The sequence below is a fragment of the Eumetopias jubatus genome, unplaced genomic scaffold (assembly GCF_037043125.1).
Source record: "Eumetopias jubatus isolate StellerSeaLion01/CBP00866 unplaced genomic scaffold, mEumJub1_p1.0 scaffold_11, whole genome shotgun sequence".
NCBI lineage: Eukaryota > Metazoa > Chordata > Mammalia > Carnivora > Otariidae > Eumetopias > Eumetopias jubatus.
In genome coordinates this window covers 112,218,009-112,234,428 of record NW_028274817.1, presented here as the reverse complement: position 1 = coordinate 112,234,428, position 16,420 = coordinate 112,218,009, and the positions used below count along the sequence as shown (strand labels likewise).

The 16,420-nt window shown below is 47.7% G+C and overlaps 1 protein-coding gene across 5 annotated transcripts in view; it reads right to left on the bottom strand.

The window, feature by feature from the left end:
* Window positions 1-16,420, bottom strand: part of PHKA2 (phosphorylase kinase regulatory subunit alpha 2) — a 73,545-nt gene that overhangs the window by 8,131 nt on the left and 48,994 nt on the right. For all 5 annotated transcript variants that reach the window (XM_088028855.1, XM_028122595.1, XM_088028853.1 and 2 more), the window contains 13 exons: window positions 16,193-16,302; window positions 14,664-14,808; window positions 14,329-14,407; window positions 10,795-10,958; window positions 9,864-10,043; window positions 6,432-6,520; window positions 5,363-5,496; window positions 4,794-4,950; window positions 3,933-4,012; window positions 3,415-3,493; window positions 3,196-3,325; window positions 2,558-2,659; window positions 246-364 (listed from right to left, as the gene is read on the bottom strand). In XM_088028855.1, the coding sequence (XP_087884981.1) occupies window positions 246-364; window positions 2,558-2,659; window positions 3,196-3,325; window positions 3,415-3,493; window positions 3,933-4,012; window positions 4,794-4,950; window positions 5,363-5,496; window positions 6,432-6,520; window positions 9,864-10,043; window positions 10,795-10,958; window positions 14,329-14,407; window positions 14,664-14,808; window positions 16,193-16,302 (1,568 nt within the window). The remainder of the gene's footprint in view (window positions 1-245; window positions 365-2,557; window positions 2,660-3,195; window positions 3,326-3,414; window positions 3,494-3,932; window positions 4,013-4,793; window positions 4,951-5,362; window positions 5,497-6,431; window positions 6,521-9,863; window positions 10,044-10,794; window positions 10,959-14,328; window positions 14,408-14,663; window positions 14,809-16,192; window positions 16,303-16,420) is intronic.

The window sequence follows — 16,420 nt, the reverse complement described above, 5'->3', positions numbered from 1 at the left end:
TGTGGCCCACCACCGAGAAAGTGTGGTTCTCGGCAATAGAGACAAACATGGGTAAGGGTGTTTTCCGGAATGTTCACAGAAATCTTAGATATCTGGGTAGAGTGTGTTAGATTTCAGGACAGCAGGGATCTCACATCCTATACAAAGAGCACCCTGCAGGCCCTGGGTTTCTAGCACTTTCTGAGGTGAGCCCAGGCATGAAAACCACTTCTTTCCTGGCACTGCCACCAAGAGTCCTGTCTTACCTGTTTCATCTCGCTCCTCAGCCTGTTAATGCCACTCCTCTCGGTTTTGGTGACTCCAGTGTGTCCCACTTCGTGGATGGAGATGGCAGGGCTGGATGTGGAGGAATGTATAGGTCGCACTGGAGGGGAAACATAAACGTGGTTCTTAGAAACTACTAGCATCCGCCCTGAGGGAGGAATACGTGCCCTGTGCTTATTTTTAGCCACATCTCTCTCTCCCACTCGCTGAGAAACTCCAGTAGAAGACAGCCTCTTCTGCCCTGGCCAGCGCGCTGTTTCCAGCCCCTGGACCGGTACCTGCTACACAGCACAGGCTCCCCAGGTACCGGAGGGAATGGATGAAGGAGTGAACATCACTTAAGCAGCATGCAAAAAAAACCAGAGTGGCCATAAAACCTTTAATGAATCGGTTGTTTTTTAAAAAATAATTTCTTCTCCAAAAGCACACCTTCCTTGTAGAAAATTGAGACCACCCCACTAAGGGATCTTGGGGCTGGAGAGGATGTCCAGGGAGAACAAGCCGACTAAGGGCTGCAGGCGGAGGAGACCCCCCTGCCGGCACACGACGGGCCGGGGCCTCCGTCACCTCACTTTCAACCTGCTGTGGCAGCCTCTGGACTGGGGCGTCTGCGCCCCGCCCCTCCCCGCGAACCACTTCTCTGTGCTTGCATCACAGCAGTCATTCTGAAAGGCAAGTGTGATCATGTCACTACACACTCGGAGTCCTTCCAGGCCTAGCTCTGTCTTCAGGATGAAGCCCTCTGGACTTGAGTCCCACCTGCCCCCAACTTCCACCGCCCTGCCCAACCCCCCCCCCCACCTCTGCACTCCTGGCCAGCTACATGGGGCTGGGCATTTGCCCAGGCTGCTCCCGCCCATCCCACCCACTCCCCTCTGCCAGGCCCTCCCTCTCCTCTGAAGACCCAGCTCGAAGATCACTTCCTCAGAGCAGCTTCCCCTGAGTGCCCAGCCTTCCCACCCAGCCCCCCACCCCCACCCCGAAGCCACAGAGGGAAGGGCGCTGCCTAGGACAGTGGAGATGACTAAGGAGCCCACAGACACCGACATTAGAAGGACAGCAGTGAAGGAAGGACACCAGGAAGGTAGAAAAGAGAAGCCAGAAGCTACAGTAGGGCCTGTATAGGGTGGGCAGTAGGTGGAAATATCTCAGACATCTCGGGATTTAATCAAAATTCTAAGACTATTTGAGTTTCCTAACATAAAAATTGAACAATGACAGAAGACAATTAACAAATGATGTTATATGTAAAAAGATGGCAATTAGCCTTACTTGCAATTAGACATATTTATAGCTTTCAAGTGACATTACTCTGTTCTCAATTTTGTAAGCATCTGTAGCTTTAGATCTAATAACAAATTTTTAGTAATTATCTGTGTCAAACCACATATATTATTTTGATGAGCAGGAACACATAAAATATTTATTTTGCAAATTTACATTTCAAGGACTGTGCATTTGAATAGAACTGAAAATTACTTTTGGAAAAGGATCTTAAGCACTCCTTCAGGAAAGGAGAAAAGCGACCAAACCACATCTGATTGCATGATGCCATCTTTGTTTGCTGGCTGGTGCGCACTCTGGGGAAAAAATATGAAGTACCCAATGTCCTTCTTATTAAATAAAAAGAATGACAGCCCACACGGCATTTCTTTGGCTTGATGAAATAAATTTGCCAATGTGTCTGCAAATCATTTCGCTTTATTATGAGGGGGAGAAATGATAATTGCTTCAATTATAATTAGGGAGCATTTGAGAACAGAATTCCACCAGGACTCAGGCGATTATACTTCCTAGCACAGCAAACTAAGTTCTGGTACAGATCAAAACTGAGTGAGCAAGCTGGAGCGAAGCAAACTCAGCAAGAAAGTGCCGTGAGGATGTAGAGCACTCTGCTCCCCTGAAGATTATCAGGGGTCTGCTTGCGAGTGCTTCTAGCCAAACCAAAGGCGGGGTCCACTCCAGAAGACTGGAAAACACAACCCTCTCATCCCACCCCCTGGTCACGTGGCCCCCTCCTCACAAGTGTGCACAAGTTACGGCGGGAGGAGGGGGGTGGTGGGCCGGGGCACAGAAGGGCGCGCACGCACACGTGACAACAGCACTATCAGCAGGCCTACGCGGGGTCACAGAGGCCGAAAAGCTGAAATCTTGAACCTAGGACTGTCCATCCCCATAAAGTCGGAACCTGCCCCTCGTGGATTCTGTCCACAACTGCAGTGCCGGGAAACCCTGGGCCCGCCAGTCCAGCCCCCCTCTGGCCGCCCCCAATGTGAACAGAACATTTACTTACTGCTTTTCTCGACGCCAAACTCTTTCCCACTCAGAATATGGTGCAGGAGGCTTTTCATGTCGAAAGGGCTAAGGTTCATCAAACTTTCGGAAGCTTCTTCTCCTACAAATACATACTTTTTAAGTGTCTCTGACACAGGGCTGGTGGCACATAGAGTCAGGTGGGCCTCGGGGAGGTGGTGACAAAGGCCATTGTGACAGGTCTCCCTGCTCAGGATGACCGCACTACTGTTTCAGGGCTGAACTGTGCCACTCCTCGGTGGTTCTAAATGCTGTGGTTTAAATACTCGCACATGTAATTTTTCACACTGTGATGATTCCCAGTGTTGGAATGTGTCCCATCGTTGACTTACATATTTAAATGGGTACGATTGCTCCCAGTGGAGGTGTTAGGAAATGGGGGATGACCTCTCACTGCAAGGAGATACCGTAGGAACTTAGCTATCAGGAGCAGGGCACAAGATCCTCGTGCCTCATTCTCCCTGATGTATGAAATTCAGCATCTAAACAAGAGAACCTGCTCAGAAGCCCTGCTTCCAGAATACTTGGGCAGGCTCCCCCTGGGGCAGGATCAGAGGGGTGGGAACCGCCCTCCCCCCCCCCCCCCCCCCGCCGAGAGTCCACTTGCGTGCCTCGTACCTGAGCAGTTCAGGCTCCGTGCCAGCTCCGTGGCCATCACCTGAATGATCAGTCCGATCCGGAGTCTGAGCATCTCCACGAAAAGGCTGGGCTGCGCCCTGACATACATGGCCAGGTAAACCACAATCTCCTGAGGCAGACACAAGTGGAGACAGCGTTTCAGAGACTGGCTGCGGGTGGCTGCTGGTGGCGGGACCCCTGCCCCTCACCAGCCCCGACCTGTGTGAGGACTGCGATGCTGATGTCCTGCCCGCTGGCTTCATAGATGAGTTTTGTGAGCTCCTCAGGGGGCAGGGGACTGGGAAGAAACATCAAGACACACACACCATGAAAGATACCTAGGAGGGGTGCCTCCTCGCCTCCCCGGAAGAGCCTTATTTTCCTGTGGGAAGCTCCTGAGCGACAGTGTTTTTAGAAAGACCCTCCTCTTGGGGCTCCTGGCTGGCTCAGTCGGTCGAGCACCCGACTCTTGATTTCGGCTCAGGTCATGGTCTCAGGATCGTGGGATCGAGCCCTGCGTCAGGGCCCCTGCTCGGCGCGGAGTCTGCCTGTCCCTCTCCTTCTGCTCTCCCCACCTCCCCTGGCTCATGCTCACTCTTTCCTCAACTAAATAAATTAAATTTAAAAAACAAAAACAAAACGACCCTCTTCGTGAATGGTGGATGGCCCAGATGCCCCCCCCCACCCAGAGCCCCGCAGTGCCCCAACCAGGTAAGGCCGCCAGGCTGAAGACTTACGCCGAGATGGTCTTCTCCCGCGGTTCCGGGGGCAGGCCCACCGTGAGCTGCTTCTGGTGCGACAGCAGGTCCGTGCAGGCCTACTCACACGGGGAAAAGGGTGAGGGCCACGGGGGGTGGGGAGGGGGGGTTAGCAAAGCCAACAGGGAAGTGTCACCACCAATAAGACCATAAATTTACCTTGACAAACTTTATGACCCACGCTGCCATTTTTTTGAAAATTCATACATAGACCCGACTGAGCAACGCAGGCAGGGTGGGGGCCCTGTGAGCTCTGTGGCCTGGGCCCGGCTCTGCAGGGCCCATGAGGGTATTTAGTGCCCACCCAGCCTAGCAAACCCACCGCACCCCCAGCTATTCCACAAGGGAGACGAGCTGTCATGAGTCCTAAGATGCCAGTGTTAAGGGTTAATGACCACATTACAGTCTTAAGTTGCCAGTTTCCCCATTACTCACAACAGACACCATCACCTTTACCATAACACTGCAACCTACTGTCTTAGAAAGCAGTTCTGGATTTTGCAGCGCCTCGGGGTTAAAACGTTAATCATGATTGTACTGCAGATGTGCAGAAATAAGAACACCCTGTTTAAGGGTGCCAGGCCACAGAGCATTTTCATTTTATTTCTTGGTAAACCTTTTTCTGCAGCTAAAAAGGAACAAGACTAATCAACTTGAATTTCATCTCCTTTGCTTGCCCTCCAAGAGCAGTGAGAGGTCAGTGAGGAGGGCCTGTTGCATCCGTGTATTCGATAACTGGTTTTCTCTACACACAGAAGGTGCTTGCCTCCAGCTTTAGAACAGAGAGAGGGCACGGGGCTGGAAAGAACAAATGGACGGCCCGAGTGCGCTTGCTCTGACCTCTGCCAGGACCTCCACTTTCTTCCTGAGCAGGCCAGAGATGTAGCGGATCAAACCCCACTCCTGGTTCAAGCCAGCTTTCCTGTAGAGCTCGCTGAGGAGGTTGTGAACCGTGACCCCATGCTGTCCGGAGAGATTTGTGTCCCAGCTGGGGCCCCTGTCAAGAGATAGAAAACCCCAGAAGTATGACCTGGAATGCTTACAGGCCAGATTGTCTTGCAGCAGAGCTCACTTGGCAGGGAGGGAAGTGAATCACCGCACATTCTGCCAAGTTCTGGGGGCCCTCCCGGTGCCTCCGAGTCTAACCAAGAGGGTTCCATCTTACCAAAGCATCCCTTCTATTTGAAACAGAAGCCTAACATCAGGAAGCAGTGAGATCCTGGCCTCACTCAGCCTTCTCGTCCCAGGAGGCCAGCACTAGTAGGCAGAGAAGGGGATAAAAGTCTGTTCATGGTGACCCTGGATAATTTGGGTGAATCATGGCCTGGTTTGCTGGAAGGCCAAGAAAACTAGAACAAAGAGTCAAGGAGAACAGAGCAAGCTTGAGCTAGCGAAGGCCATAAACTTACTTTATTACATACAGAATGTACAGAATGTCCGCTTGGTCCTGTAGGTTCGCACAATCTTTCAGCTGCTCCACCAGCTTCTCACAGTCCACGTCACCCTGGTCATCTCTGGGCCACTGGAAGTCCTCTTCGGGCGCCTGGCCATACAAAAGCCAAAAAGCAGGGGAGAGGGGCTGAGCGTGTGAACTCCTAGAAGACCGGGAAGTAACACGGGGTCTTGGAACTCTGTCACTGCTGGGTTCCAGGCTTTCAGGGACTCTCCTGCAGCTTTTTATTTATAGGTTTTACTCTTCCTGATCAGTGAATCACTGTGTTACTCGATGTTTGCAAGAGATCAGGCTGAACAGGTTAAAATATGTATAAGTGTTATTTATGCAAAGTTGAAAAACAGGTGAAAACGAACTCCTGGTATTAGAATTCAGGGCTAGTGGTTCCCACCAGAGTGGAGGGGAAGGGAGGAGGCCACTGGGAGAGCACAAAGGGTGGTCCCCAACACCAGGTGGTCCCCAACACCGGTCTTCTGCTTCTACCTGGTCCGCCTTTCTCTAGCTTGTATTGTAATAAAATATCTTTTTGAAAGCAAAACAAACACAAAAAGCATATAAGTTTTAAATGACCTAAAATTGAGGTTAGGTTAAAAGACTCTCCAGTAGACACTGAATCTTTCTATTCATGTGGGATAAAATCAAGGGAGACTTCTAGATAAAACAAATTATGGGAACCGGTGGAGAACACCCTGAGATTTTATTCTCCTTAGGGATCTTTTTCTCATTTTGTACCCTGCTCTGCAAATGGCCCAGCCTTGGCTGGCTGGCAATCTACCCAGCCTGGTAGTGAGCTAGCTTATTTCCTCTAGTGTGACAGATTCCGATGCATTGTGGATATGGACACAAGGCACACTGCAGACAACTAAGTGTGTGGGTTCCCAATGAAACCCAGAACTCCCAATCCCCAAAGTCCTAGACATCAAAAAATATGCTCTTTCAAGTTCAACCGTGTAAAAGAGTTCTTAGGACTACACCAGCACTGAAAAACATTACACTTAAAAAAAAAAAAAAGTGATTCTAAATACCTTTTTTAGGAGTGGCTGAGGAGAATCAACAAGATTTAGTGATTTACGGTGGGCACTCAGAACTTTAGTTGGCAAAGTCATGGGAACAACTGGAAAACAAAAGAATAAAGAAAGCCCTTCTGAGGAGAAGGAAGGATAGGATACTTCTTTTGAGAGCTGCGGCGGCTACGCCTCACCGAGTACAAACCAGCTGAAGGAACGCTCACCTCCCCAAATTAATATCAGCAAGAATGTACCGTGTAGCCACGTCATGTGCTAAATCTGGGAACAAGAACTGAGCAGGACACGGATCTTGCTTTAAGGGGCTGAATTTTCCTTTTCCCTCCTGGAATTCCGGGGAAATGACATAGCATCTGAGGACTGAAAGGAGCCTTAGAAATGACTGAGGCCGACCTTTGTCTTTCAGCCGAGGAGACTGAGAACCAGGGAAGGAAGAGCACGTGAGCAAGGCCACTGGCCTCCTCATAATTAAGGCATCCAGCTCCCGGGAGGCCGGTGTGCATTTCACTTTGCCAGTGCCCTGTGTTGGAGCTTCTGGCGTTTCACCACCTTTGGATACTATCATTATCAGTACTTACTCATCAAATCATCTGGGTCTTCCAGGCTAGATCATATTATCTTGGGAAAATAGGGGGTTTTCCAAATAGAGATGAGGCATATTTAAAAGGCATTTATAGACCTCCAGGTTACACTAGTAAAGGACACACACATTTTACTTCCTCTCAAACCCCCACTAACATGGCAGAAAATAATTTTTTTTTAATTTTTAAAAAAATTTTTTAAAGATTTTATTCATTTATTTATTTGAGAGAGAGAGAGGAAGAGAGAGCACGAGTGGGAGGGAGGAGCAGGCTTCCTGCTGAGCAGGGGCTCGATCCCAGGACCCCGGGATCATGACCTGAGCCCAAGGCACACACTCAACCGACTGAGCCACCCAGGTGCCCCTAATTTTTTTTTTTAGACAAATCCTCAAGAATAGGGAAAGGCGGGAGAGAAGACAGTAGTGGTGACATTTTGGAAGCGGGAAAGCTGATGAAGGAAAGAGAATGGACTGAGCAGACACAAGGCAACCAAACCCCAAGTCTAAAGTGGGAACAACCAACAGCCAGTCAGGTTTAGATCAGAGAATCCTTAGAAGGTTCAGGAGCTTGCTGCACCATACACCTTGAGAATTGGGGGGTCTGGAAGGGGTATCCAGAAATAAGACTGGAGAGAAGCTGCGTAAGAAGCAGTGAGCTCCCTAGATACCTTCCTCCAATCCATACAGCTCGGCAACTGCCTTCCTCACCTGAACAGAAGACTAGAGGGCACTTTGAAGGGGTAAAAGCAGGAGGCAGGGCATGTGGCATGTCTAAAGGACTGGGCACAGTCCTCAGGTGGAATAAGCGACCAAACAGCTCCATGCAACCAGACCCTGACCTGTCAAAAAGGAGGATCACAAAAGAGATTGTAGACTATCTCTGGGAGATCTACCCAGCCTATACCCATTATTCCCCCAGGGCCCACACCTCCACGCTGAGAGACTGGCATGCGTGAGCCGACAACCAAGGAACACCCGGCATTTGAGGAAAGACTAACGTGGAAGATCGAAACCCAAACAGGAAACGTTGACTTGGAGGACCTGGAAACCATTTAGGGAAAAGAAAATGTAAAAACCAAACCAAAAAGCCCTGCTGTTAATATTCTTAGAGTAGTAAGAAATTGAATTGCATGCACAAAACAAGAATGGATGCAATTCAGGGAACAAAGATTGAAAACATAATAGCCAAAGTACAAAAACTCAACCCAGGGGTTGGAACAAAAAGTTGAAGCAATAGCCCTCAGAACAGAGCAAAAGACAGAGAAATGGAAGACTGAAGAGAAACTATAAAGCCTTCTCCAGGAGGTCAACATTGGAATCCGAGAGTACCAGCAAGAGAGAACAGAGTAAATGTAGGGAAGGAAATGAGTCAAGAAATTTTTCAGAGAAACTTTACAGGACTGAAAAACATAAATTTCCAGGTTGAAAGGGTGCACTGAGCCTCCACACAGTGGATGAAAATAGACCCTGATTCAGGCACATCACTGAAGTTTCACAACCTGGAAGCAGAGGAGATCCTAAAAAAATTTCAAAGAGAAAAACAGTTTATAGTGAAGGATCAAACATCAGAATGGGTTTAGATTTCTCAACAGCAACACTGATAACAAAAGGACAGTGAAGCAGTGCTTTCAAAATCCTGATGAAAAATTCATTTTCAATCTAGAATTCTATACCCAAACTCTCAAATGGTTATACAGAAAATTTGTAGGTGTTTTCAGACTCGCAAGGTCTTGACAATTCTCCCTGCCATGTACTGTTTCTCAGGAAACTGCTGGATGTCTTGACCAAAATAAGAGAGTAAGCTAAGAAACAGGAAAAGTAGAGACACAGAAAACAGGAGAGCCAACCCAGGAGACAGGAAGTCTCCAGAAACTCTCCAGGATGCTGGTGAGGGAAGATCCCAGGATAAAGTTGACAACCCAGACATGGAGGCAAGCAGGCAAAGGGGCAGTGACCTTGAGAAACAAGCAGGTTGAGGGCTGTCATTGCTGTGCCTGGCCCTCTGCCATGGTACCAGTTTCTTTTTTTTTTAACGCTTTGAAACTGTTCTAGAATGTGTTCCACTAGAGGAAGAAATCAAGGAAGAGGAACATGCCAGATTCAGGAGCCAGGGAGGCCAACTGAAGAGATAAGCAATAGAGATTACAAAGATTAAAGAGAAGTCCCAGGATGCCAGGTATGCAATGGGCCTGGAGAACCATCCGCCAGACAGAGGGAGACTTGTGGAAGCTAAGCAGTACAAATGGCAAACTCATGGATGTGACTGACCTTGTGGAAATTTGTATTGTGGGCCACTGGGAAGTTGAGAAAGGAAGCAAAACAAAATGAAAAGATAGAGCAGGCTTTATAAATTTCACAGTATTACTGTCTTTTAAAGTTAACTTTAACTTTAGTATTAGCTTTAGAAAAACAAAAAGATAGTACAATCACAGTATACTATAATGCTCAGTTGAGAATAATATTTGCATATATACGATAACATAAAGAGCGAATAGTGATTTAACTACACTTTAATACAACGACATCACTAGGTTATGGGAAGCGAAGTAGAGGAGTGGTGATTTAGGACAGCTGAATCCTCATCCACGTAAGAGAAGGCCAACAGATACTGAATCAAGTCGACGCATCAAAAGACGGCAAGATACACACATTGTTTTAGAAAAGCAGAGATATGTAAATGCCAGTTGAAAGCGGTTGCCCCTCTGCAGAAGGACTGGGTCATTGGGGAGGGGAGGGTGGAGGCAGGAAACCTCTGCATTTTGCTGTCTTCTAGAATTCTCTGACTTTTAAATTATGCTCATGCATTACTCTGAGAAGTTATTTTAACAGGCCAAAAAGAGTTAATAACGCACATGGAATTTCCAAACCCTTTGCTTTTGCCATCACGGAAAGTATATCCCGGGTGGAGTGGATGGCACTGAAAACATGGCTGTCTTCTGTCTTCTTACAAAGAGGGGGCAGATAGCACTTCAAGGATGTGCTTTGTAGGAGGTGGTTGATATACTGGTCAAGTTCATCTTCGCTTTCTGTAACTGGACAGGCAGGAGAAAGAGCCAGTGAAAACAAGCTGCAGAAATATTCTCGATGTGTCATAGCGACTGTGTGTAGCACGTGGCACTGAGGAGATTCAGAGGGAGCCAACGTTTTGATATAGAATATTCGCACCCCCACTCCTGGAGGGTAAAGACATTTACAAAGATAATGTACACGTTTATAAAGTTATTGTTTGGAAACCCTTCATCCTAGGAAAAGAAAATACAGGTCAAGATAGATACACATCGTACCAAGATGCACTGAATGCATATGAAAACCTGAGGACCAGCAGCGGACATCTGATCTTGTTTTAACTGGTCACGAGTGAACTAAGCACTATGGAATGCTCAGCCCCAATTCCATGTACTATGTAAAAGTAAAAACCAGTCACTTCAACCCAAAACCTTGTTCGGTTTGAGAAATATTATACGCATAGGATTTCATCCCTCATATCCAACCAAACTTAGATCACTCTACCATTCCTTTGAAAATTCAAGCAGTTGTGTTTCTGTCTTTAGAATACATTTTGTCAAGAATCCTCATTCCTGAAACTCTTTGTCCCTCTGGTTTAAAAAAAGCCCCACTTCTGTAGTTTGGATTTTTAAACTGGCATTTTATTCATTTTAAAAGATGCAAGCTTCCAAGCCTCTTCCAATCATTTTCTGTGCTTGAGTCTCGGGACAATTTTATCACAATGCCAAGGTTTAAATAAATTCAATGAACCACCTGCCAAGGCATTCCAAGCCATACCTTGATTATAGGTGTCTTCCAAATACCCTCCCAAATCTGAATCGGGACTGAAGCTCCCTTCGCTGGCATCATCAAACAACTTCTCATCACAGTCTGGATCCAGGAAGGTCAGATACGTGTAGAAAGACGTGGTAAGAAATTCCGAAAGGCTCCCTAATTTTACTCTGCCAAGGAGACACTATGTTAGAGATACAGGTGCATGTGGACAAACTTCCACTATGAATCAGAGAGAGACTTTTCAACAACCAGATGGTGCTTCTGCCAGAATTGATAAATACGTCACTCTGCAGATCACCGCACATAAGTAGTCAGCCAAGAAATTAAAACAAAAATTCAATACCAAGTATAAAGCGGGAGCACACAGCATATTAAAAGCCAAAGTGAATCATGCTGATTTCTTACTCCCAAACCCAACACAAACAGAAATCTAGTTTACAGAATCAACCAAAGTTTGACAAAACAGATTGACTAAACCACTTTTAACCAGAACCAAACCAAGCCTTGGGGGTTTTTCTGCCCTAAAACAACTGGACCAGAACAAAACCTACCATGCAATATGGTCACCCAGGAACAGGTAAATGAGAGGAGAGGCAGTCTCAGAGGCAAAGTTCTTTCTAGAAGGAATGCGATAGGGGGCCATCCCCAGACCGGAGCAGGTGCCCAGAGTGGCCTTATTACATTTTCAGGCTGGGAAAAGTTCCACTGAAAACTGCAAGCTGGGTTTGGCAGTGTCCCAGGTTCAGGGAGCATGAGGGAGGGCCACCCTACAGAAAGCTGCCACTGTGTACTTCTTAAAATGTTAGCTCCAGGGGCACCTGGGTGGCTCAGTCGGCTTAGCGTCTTTCGATTTCAGCTCAGGTCATGATCTCAGGGTCCCGGGCTCGAGCCCCGGGGCAGGCTCTGAGCTCAGTGCCAAGTGGGCTTGTCCTTCTCCCTCTCCTCCTCCCCGTACTCACTCTCTCTCGAATAAATAAATAAAACCTTAAAAAAAAAAAAAAAAAAGGTAGTTCCGGTAGCAGAAGACAATAGGATCTGGAGCTACCAGCACCAGATGAGGACTTAGTTGAAAAGGTTGAGAGAAACGGTTTAAGGAGCACACTGAAGCATGCGTTGCAAATGAATTCGTGGGTGCGTGAGCTTCAGTGGGCAAATGGACTACTTCAAGAAACGTGGCCTGAGGGACGGAAAGAAAAGCCTTTGGTTTAATGAAGTAAAATCTTTTTCCCTCTAGGGCCCTGCCCGTTCTATTGACTCTTTGGCCTTGAGACTGGGGACAGGAGGAGGTGAGGTACAATGGAGTGTGCAAAAGAAGACAGTGGCAAGTTTCTCTCCGACGGAAGTTGAAAGGAGTCAGGTCAAAGGTGGAATGGCAGTAATTTAAAAAGGCTTCTGATAGCAAGCTACCCCGGGTGGGTCCAGAGGGAAAGTCCGGCATCCAGGGTGAATTCAGCTTTTTAAAGACCCTCAAGCCTAAGGAAAAGCCAAAATGAGATTCAGTTTTAATTATCAGGAACTTAATAGGAAAGGTAGCCCATGGAGCCTAGGCATTCCTGTTTCTTTCCACGGTTCTCTGAGTCGTCTGCTGTACTCTATAAACAGGAGACCCTCCTGAAATTTTTAAGCCCTCGTTCAGCTCGGCATGGAGATCAGAGCCTGGTTTCTGTGTTCATACAGAGCTCCTGCACCTATTCATCTTGTGCCCCTTGCTCTACTGAGCCTACAGCCCCTTGTCTATAAAATAGGAATACAGCCCACCACGTGACAAAGTGAAAACTCAATCAGACGATGCACACAAAGCAACACAGGATGGACTGCAAGTGAGCAATTAACTGCAGATAGTATCCTTTTGGACAATGATTAAATTCACGAGTTTATTCTGAAAAGCAGTTAATTACAGGTGTATGGTATTTCCTCTTGGCTGTGATGCCATCCACCAGGTGGTAGCTTATCCAAACTGGATGTGAAATGTACAAAAGTGCATGCCAAGTGCAGTTATGGTGCTAGTGCTGGAAATGTGGATGGCAAAATGCTGGGGACAGTCTCGCGGACACTCCCAGGAGAAGCTCGGAATGAGGGCCACTCATGTCTGCAGCAAAACCCCGCAGTAAGCTCTGTGAGCAGAGGTGCTACTCCCAGCACTTAGAAATACAGTGACTCAACTCTGAGGACGTCAGGCTAAGTGAAATATACCAGGTACAGAAAAACATACTGCATGAGTCCACTTAGATGAGACACCTAGAGACAGAAAGTACAACGGCAGTTGCCAGGGGCTGGGACAAGGAGAACGGGGGCGTTGTTGTTTAATGGGGAAAGATTTTCAGTTTTGCAAGATGAAAAGAGTCCTGGAGATTGGTTGCATAACCATGTGAATGTACGTAACATTCCTGAACTGTACACTTTAAAATGGCTAAGATGGTAAATTTTACGTTATGTGCATTTTGCCGGTTTTCTTTTCTTTTTTTTTTTTTAAGATTTTATTTGACAGAGATAGACACAGTGAGAGAGGGAGTACAAGCAGGGGGAGTGGGAGAGGGAGAAGCAGGCTTCCCGCTGAGCAGGGAGCCCGATGAGGGGCTCAATCCCAGGACCCTGAGATCATGACCTGAGCTGAAGACAGACGCTCAATGACTGAGCCACCCAGGCGCCCCTTTACTGCAGTTTTAAAAAACATTACAGTGGCAGCAGGGTCCTCAGTGTGGAAAGACGTGAGGAGGGCTGACTTCAATGCCCAAACACTCAGCAACTGGCATTCTTTCAGGGACCCAGTGGAAGACTCCAGGGCCCAGGAAGGGTCACACCTCACTCAGGGCCGGCTGTACAGTGCGGTTCTCTTAGAACCCTTCTTGCATATTCCAGGGGATTTGGAGAAATCTGGGCATAGATGCTATCGAGAAAACCTCTGCCTTGTGACAGAGGGTAGAAAAATGGAATCGGTTTTCCCAGGAGGTGAGCCCCTTATCGCTCAAGGCGCTTACCCGTACTACCGGGGAGCATCTGGTACTGTGGGCCTGCAAACCGGAGTACGTATCGCTCCACTGAGGATGAGGGGACAATGGTCTAGGCAGGCCCCTTCAGGCGCCCTGCTCTGAGGGCCACCTAGGGAATTTATAACATTTATAAAGTTCTGTGAATTATTCTTCAGGTGACAGCACACTCAAGTCAATTCAAGGAGTGTTTACTGAGCACCTGCCAGACCTAGGCACTGGGTGTTTTCTTTTCCAGGCCCTTTACCAGAAACAGGCACAGCATCCCATACATGCAATCCAAGAATGCTACTTCAGAGAGACTCGGTACGTTCATCTATCTATGCCCCAAGCCTCCTGGCACCTGTAAAAGCTTCACCAACACCCACGGAAAGCTGCTTTCAGGACGATTCCAGTTCCACATGGGTGAATGCGTAAGATTTAACTTCTTTTTTAGTCTAAAGCTTCATGCTTCTCCTGTTCAGCAATTGATATGAAAAGTGGGAGAAGGGCAGCAAAAGACTTTCAAGAAAGGTCGCTGATACTTAAAAAAAAAAAAATCACAAATTACCTGGCTCCTCCAAAATATCCATCCTCTAGTTTTCTAATTGTAGAAAGAACTGCAGAATGAATGTCTGAGCCATCATTTGCTAAGGGGGGAGGGGGGAAGACAAATGAGTTTACTTAATCTGGGAATACTTTTTGGTTTTGGGGGCATGTGCAGAAACGTTTTCGTCAATACAATCTAATTAAAATACTTATGAAAGATTCCTAAGCTCAGAAACCAAACTGCTAAGAACCCCCTTCAGTACTTAGCTTTGTCTATGGGACTCGTTTTAAACATTTTGAAAAGGGCCCAAAGCAACTGTGGGACATGAATCAGGCAGATCAAGTTCACGCAGTTACTGAGCATGGTGTGGGTGATGGGGAAGGTGAGCGTGGGTCTGCCCGTCATCCGCCAGCAGGTGCACAGGTAGGCCAGCTCGATCCTCAGCATCTCCACGATCATCTCATTGTCCAAGGCCAGGTAGAAGTGATGCTGGTCGGTGAACTGCAAGTCAGATCAGGCCCAGTAAAAGGCTGTCCTTCATTCCCTCGACACAACCCCAGCTGTCATTCACGGCAGCACTAATCCTTGCATTTTGTTTCCAGAGAAGAGGCTCAATCCTGGCTGTAATCCGCCCCCATCATGGGGCTCTTGCCATCAGGCAAAAATTGATCTGTCGCCTGCTCAGGAGCCACAGCTCCATTAGCGTGGAAGGGAGAGGTGCACGGCCAGATCTAGTTACAGCTCCTCCGATGAGGGTTTAAGCACCTGGCCCAACACCGCTGTCCCTGAAAGGAAATCAGTAACTCCTTAAATTCTACTCATTCTACGGCTGCTGGGCTCGAAGGATTTCCAAGTGAGGGAAGGGAGGGCACTGGGAGCAGGTGAGATGTGGAGACTGTGTTTACCCGATGGATGGCCTGGTTAATGTGAACTAAAGGCACTATCGCCTGGTGTCGATGAAAATCAAATTGTTCTCCTAGCCTCTGGGCTAGGCCACACTCAGCTCTGGTCCGAAATTTGTTTTTTGTTTTTTTAAATATTTTATTTATTTGACAGAGAGAGACACAGTGAGAGAGGGAACACAAGCAGGGGGAGTGGGAGAGGGAGAAGCAGGCTTCCCGCCGAGCAGGGAGCCCGATGCGGGGCTCGATCTCAGGACCCTGGGATCATGACCTGAGCCGAAGGCAGACGCTTAACGACTGAGCCACCCAGGCGCCCCTGGTACGAAATTTGTTACACAGGGAAATAACTCACAAGATTTAAGCGAGCAGTGTGGGTTAGGGTGAGAAAAAAACAACTTGGGGCTACTGACCCGGGACCCCATGGCTGACAGTGTGCCCGGCTGGTGGGGGGCCGTGCGCACGGTGACAAAGTGAGCCCATAGCTGATCTTTTTAGCTGGCCGAATGGATGGAAAACATTTAGGTTTGGGTTCCACAGGGCTACTTTTCTTTGTAACCAAAAACTCTGAAAAAAAGTTCTATAATCAGTATATTCGGGATCTCGTCAAGCAGGTTGGGACCTGAAAATCAGACAGGCTGTGTGTTCCCCGGTCTTCAGACAGCCCAAGCAAGGGTGAGGGACTACTGCTACCAGGGGCATGAGGGAGGCAAGTCAAGGGACAGGTAACTAGCAATTTTGGAAAGCGGTGTGAATTTCCCTACTCCTCATGACTGGAAGTGATGGCACCCTCAGTTTGCTTCAAGCCACACCTACTGAGCCCCTACAGGGAGTAAAGAATTGTACCAGGTACTGGGTGTCACACTACCCATTGCTATCTGAGCACATGCATGCTCATTCTGTTGCATCCACAGCAGCTCACCAAGAAGAAAAGGGAACTTAATCAGAGGATGCATGTGGCTTTGCTACTGGCCTGCTCTGCTCACCTGGGGTGTGAAAGTAAAGATTTGGTTCCTAATCACATATAGCTTAGATGTTCCAAGGACGCCAATGTGCCGATACGGTCGCCCACTCAATTTCATATTCTTATTCCGTCCTATTTGAAAAATAAAAGAGAAATTAGAGTTAGAGTCAATACGGTAACATGTAATCCAAGCGACTTTGGCTAAGACTGGGCTTATGTTCATGTTAACCTATTCCGGGGTTTGGTTTTT